We start from the raw sequence: 6000 nt of genomic DNA, 5'->3' as shown, positions 1-6000 counted from the left end.
CTTTCTACCCACCTCCCACAAACTCTAAAGCTTTATCTCCTTAAGTAGCAGTAGTGAAGAGACTTTATGCTCAATGTTCACATACTTTGAAGCTTAGTGTTTTAGAAACAGAAACAGTTTTTTTTTTTTAAACAGTGGAAGTCTTAATGAAAGAAAAAAAGCTAGAAAGGAGCAAGAAAGGGACATTTTAGCTGTTTCTCTAATGAGTGTTAGAGCAGAAAATAGTGGTTATATAAAGCCAAAAAGGGATTAAAAGGTGGGTTAGTGTTGACTACTCAGCATGGGCAGCTGATGGCCACTGGGCATCATTTACCTAGGAGCTGTGATTCCACCTTCTCATCTACAAGCTGGCCAGGCCTCTGAGGTCAGGGTGAGGGACACTGGGCCTGCTTTCACTGTGACTGACTGGACTGATCAGCTCTTGTTCTTTCTCATTTTGCATCTGGGCATAAACATTAATCCCCGGGATCTTCCTAAAACATTAACAGAAAGCATCACTGCTCTGTTCCAGAGGTGAGTTTCACTGTGACTTACTGCTTCTGAACCTGCCAGAAGGAGGGAAGAGATTGGGGTCAGGGGGATGGAAGGGGGGGGGGGACACGCACCTTTTAAACTTGTAGATGACGAATACGGCCAGCCCCACAAACACCACTGAGAGCAACATCAGCATGGCAGATCCACTGTGGGTTGGAGTGAGGTCCACCAGTGGGGCTGGGGGAATATACAAAGGACAAACATTAGCAGAGTCTTGAGCAGGTCCATATGATTCACACACAAAATTGGTAAATCCCGGAAAACCAGGTGGGATATACAGGCCCAGTGCATGGTCCACAGCTAAGCATGCATCTAAGTGGGTCCCTGTCGTGAAAACGCTCCAGCTGGTCTATACAAGTCCTGTGGTGGATCAAGGGAAAACAGAAGAGGTCTTAGCTCTATTCAACCAAATGTCTGCTGTACAGACTTGGCCTGTTTGCTTCACCTCAATGTGTCTAATGTAGCTAAAAAATAATAGTACATACCTCACTGGATGGCTGTGAGGATTGAGTTGTTATATCTAGTTATCAATCTCTTTGTATTTCCTTTCATTCTAGCATTGCTGCTGTCATTATTATTAATTAACCACCACCTGTTACTGATGGTCTTACATTCTGATCAAAAGCCACTCACTGAAAGACGAAACTATCAAACATGGAGCCTACTCCATATAGCTCAATGACTCCCACCTTTGTTGTGCTCAGAGCCCTTACCTGAGCTTACACCTGGTTGGGTAAAATCATTTAAAAAACTTATTTTATAATAAAACACTCAATGCTTTATGTAATTTACCAAGTAGTATACTAAAAGGAGCGGGAGAATGGCTCTACAGGTATGCTTCCACACTCTTATAGGGCAGAAACCTGGTAAGGCTAAATATTCTATGTCAGGAACGGTATGCATTATTATTATTATTTCCTACGCATTGTATGCATTATATGTAAGTTTTCCTCACTAAGCACAATGGAAAAGCAGTCAAACCATAAATAGGATGTGTGTGTGTGTGTGTGTGTGTGTGTGTGTGTGTGTGTGTCTATGTCTGCATGAATTATGAATTACTCATATCACTACCTTGGCAGTTGTAAGACGAAGAACTGGAAAGCTATGTAGCATGCTAACATTTTTTTTTTCACCCAGGAAGGTGATGGTCAAGTGAATGCTTGGGAAGATCAATACCCTGATTCTGGGTGAGAGGAGCTTTGTTGTACCCTACCCTAGAAACTCCAGCACCTCAAGTGCATGGAATTCCTCACAGACAAAGCTAAAATATCTGCGTGCACAAGGTTCTGTCTCTAAGTTTTCTTTACATGGCAGTTCTATGAAACATCTCTCCCCAACTCCAAATCTCATCCTCAAGGTCAAGCCTTTTGTGCTTGCAATGACTGTTTGCAATTAATTTTTACCATGTCAAGAACTGACAATTGGCAAATGTGGTATAGCTCGAGCTCGAAAACAATCCACCTGTACCTTGCAGAAGCATGGATAGTGACCTTTACCTTCCATCAATTTAAGCAAAGCCCAATACCCAGAAATGCAGGTGACCTTTAAGCACCCTTTCTATGACTTTTCTCTATTGAGAGCCAACAGGGTGATGCTCTGGTCATCCAAGCAGAAAAGTTCAGGAGTAAATGACTACAATATTAATAGTCTCAGGCAATACCTATGGTTGCATCTGCTCTGTCTGATTTTTGCAAGATTATATTTCAGCTTCTACTAGAGACCATATTTCATATGACCATAAAGTTGTTGCAAAGTAAAAGTCTAAGTTTCTTTCTCTGGAAATGGACTTAATTTATGCAGGAGGATCAGCTTTTAGCAGGCACTGAATATAAGCAACCCTCTTGCTTTGTCTTTGCTGTAAGTCCCTCAATTTTGTGCAATGAGAGCATGTCCTTGTGTGAGAGCTGATTGGGTAGCCTCAGTATAGTGGAACACCCAAAGCCAAGGTGCTTCATATTTAAACTAAGAAAATGAAGCTCTTGGTGCCATCAACAAAGCCCAGAAATGCATCTGAGTGCATGCTGCTATTGGCAGAACATCACAGGAGAAAAGAGCACTTTCCATTGTTACAGATATTATCTTGGCTGTTTTTAACAGATGGAAGACAAGGGCCATCAACCACATGACACAAACAAAAGCAGTTAAGTGGTCAGTGTTGAATGCCACCCTACAAGACTTCAACTAGTTAATGGAAGAAAGAAGACTCGAGTGTGAGCCATTCAAACACATATAAATACCCACGATTCTATATGCCCCACCTGGTGTAAAGGACCAAGAAATTAAAAATTACATTTCTCAGGAGAAGGGTTAAGGCAAATGTGATAGATAGCATAGAAAAAAATTCACAAGTGACAGGAGCTAAAACATTATGCTTTAAAAGGAGCACTTAGGATCCTAGATCATACACTTTTAAACTTTGGTGACACATACATGTGTATGTGAAGAGATGAGTCATGGATAGACAGACAGACAGATGACAGAACAACTGTCATCTCACAACCAATCCTATTCTCTGTATCTGTATACAATCCACACATGCTCAACCACTGCATTGTTTCCAAATAACTCTGCCCCCCCCAACCCATCATTCTTTATCACAATATCATTATCATATGAAAGGAATGAGAATATAATGTAAAAGTAATCTAATGTAAACCATTAATTTTCTGCGAACAAATAGCGGTCCAGAGGAGCCATAGACAATGAGGACAGTAGGAGGCATGAATAAAGCTAAACTCCACATACTAATCAGAAGGCCTCTGTAGCACAAGCAGAATAGAAGGGAGCTGCAGCTAAGAAAGACACCAAACTTACCTGAAAGGGCAACACTTGAAACTGTTTTTGTTATTATTTTGTTGTTGTTGTTTTGAAACAGGAACTTTACATATAGCCCTGGCTGCCTTGAAATTTACTGTGCAGACCAGGCTGGTCTTGAATTCACAGAGATCTGCCTGCCTCTGCCTATTTTCTGAATGCAGGGGTTAAAGGTATGCACCACTATGCCTGGTACAACGTTTGAAATACATGGAAAATAAGAAGAAATTACCCTAATTATGTTCTACTCATATGAAGGAAATGCACATGTGCATGTGTGTGTATACCCAGACACAACTGGACACCATTTCACTTAGCTTTGCTTCCACATCCTATTGCTTTCCTCTTTTCTAGGTGGAATTTTTCAATCTTATATCATTCACACTCAGATCATCATTCTTAAAGAAGCAGATTAATACTGCTGGGAAATTATCACAGTCTTTGGAGAATATCAATTTCTGCATTTCGAGGTGTAAAATGCACTATCTATTCCATCTCCCGGTTCTGAATCTCTTAGCCATTTCTCGGAGGCAGGGGAGCAGCATAGAGCCAAGAGCAGTGGGGAGATTGAGTGGCACTGCTCTCAGTGTTCCTTGTTTTGCCTCTGCTTACTGATCTGTGCCTGCAAATAAAGGGGTCTATTAATGCTTCACGCAGTAGCAGCCAAATATCTTAATTTTCTCAATATTTAGGTGTGTTTGTATGCATTGCTGAGGAATGGAACCTGCTGATAAATGGATTTGGGCTCATTGTGTGGAATTAGCATAAATTAATCCCTCTCTAGTTTCAGTTTCAACAAGGTAGATATGAGGAAGAAAAGGGCTGAGAAGGTTTTTGCATTATAAATGCATAGTGTATAACACATTGCTCCAGGTAACTGGACACCCCACACCTCTGCTTATACATCATTTCTAAAACCCTGTGAGGAACTAGGCTATGTTCTGAATTATTGTATTCTATTTAGAAGGATTTGAGTTGATTATACTAATAGAAATGTTACCACATCCATAAAAGAGTGACAGATATATAGGAAATCCTAAACAAACAGTCATAGCTGTGTACGTGACAGTAAAATCAAAACTCCATAGTTGGGATTCAGTATCTGATATATTCTCTATAGAATCAGATTCTGGGTCTGCCTTTTTGGTATAACTCAATTAATAGAAGCTCCAATTCTTTATTGGAAAAATTCAAATGACAACTTTGGGGAGGTTGCAAGGGCAAAGAGTGGATACGAAGGGACAGGGAAATGAATGGGATGGAGATGCATGATGTAAAAGATACAAAGAATAAATAAGAAGAAGAAAAAAATAAGTCAAATGAAAATAATCTTTGCTTTAGTAAAGTTGTGAAAGTCAAAAAGTCAAAAGAGATGGAATTGCCCATGACTGTATCTGACACAACAGACACGGCCAATACTTCATGCCCTCATATTAATATTCCCATATTCCTGAAAAGATATCCTAAAGAGTTCTGAAAGATGAAGAAAGAGTTTCTCAGTTAGGTCAATTTGACCCTTGGCATTTCCCCAACTTGAGATTCTTGGTGCACATCAGTGTATGAAAGGTGTCCAGTCTTGCGGAATGAAAACACATGTAGTCACACCACAGCTTTTCACACACTCATTCAGTCACAGACCTTTTGTAAGTTTAGGTCCTGCTCAGCAAGAGGCTTTCTTGCCACATCTCTCCTCTAATGCTAATGTGGTTTAGAAGCTGCTGAGGAATAGTTTGTTTTGATTTTCAGTTTTTCCTTTCCTGACTCTGAACAGACCCATGGCTTCATAGTAAATACGTTAAATATAAACTCTGGGTAACCCAAACATTTGGAGGAATGTGTGTGGGGGTATATTAGTTACTTGATACATTGCTGGAACAAAATACTTGACCAGTGCCACTTAATGGAAGGGTTTATTTGGGCTACCTGTGCTAGGGAGAGTCGGACACAGTGGGGAAGGCATGGTGACAAGAACATAGGTTGCTGATCACAGTGTGTCCATAGTCCTGAAATGAGAGCCATGAATCCTGGTGCTCAGACACTTCATCCTTTTCATTTAGTCTAGAGTTCCATCCAGCCCATAGAATGGTACTGTGCACTGTTAAGGTGGATCATCACACCTCAGTTAACCCTATCTGTATAATTCCCCACAGACATGTCAGACAGTAACCCAACCTACACAATCCATCACAGGCATGGCCAGAAGCTTGTCTCCTGGGTGATTCTAGAACCTGTCGTGTTGACACTCAGTACTGAGGGATTATAGTGACATGGCAATGGCACAGAAACGATGTTTAAAATGAAAAGTGGACAGAGGGACTTCCATTTGCAGTGCACTCTAGCTTGGATAATGGTTCCACCTCCAGTTCATATACAATTCCAGTCATGAGCTTCATGATGCTTGGTCTACCTCTGGAGCTAATTGGGAAGGATCAGACTGAGGCATCTCCAGCACCCTGAGTTTCCATATAAACTACCAGACCACTGATCATTGTAATGGAAAAGAAAACCCTTAAACCTAGCATAACCAAAGCTGCCAACTGATTTCTACCTGAGAGCTTTCTGCAGGAACAATGCAGCCAGTGGCTCCACTCCAGCCAGTTAAACAGTTTCTCACTCTCTTGTGCCCTGTGAGGATTCCTGAACCATGAGCAG

The 6000-nt window shown here is 41.0% G+C and overlaps 1 protein-coding gene across 1 annotated transcript in view; it reads right to left on the bottom strand.

Moving 5' to 3' along the window:
• Positions 1-230: 230 nt before the first annotated feature.
• The window catches only part of Sorcs1 (sortilin related VPS10 domain containing receptor 1), a gene marked incomplete at its 5' end in the record, with an annotated part of 425698 nt that continues 419928 nt past the window's right edge, over positions 231-6000 (bottom strand). The window contains 3 exon segments of the mRNA XM_059253740.1: positions 231-361; positions 364-473; positions 606-711. Of these exon segments, the coding sequence (XP_059109723.1) occupies positions 306-361; positions 364-473; positions 606-711 (272 nt within the window).

Source organism: Peromyscus eremicus, chromosome 1, assembly GCF_949786415.1.
Source record: "Peromyscus eremicus chromosome 1, PerEre_H2_v1, whole genome shotgun sequence".
Lineage (NCBI taxonomy): Eukaryota > Metazoa > Chordata > Mammalia > Rodentia > Cricetidae > Peromyscus > Peromyscus eremicus.
Note: the sequence above shows the minus strand (reverse complement) of the source record. Positions and strands in the feature narration are given on the sequence as shown.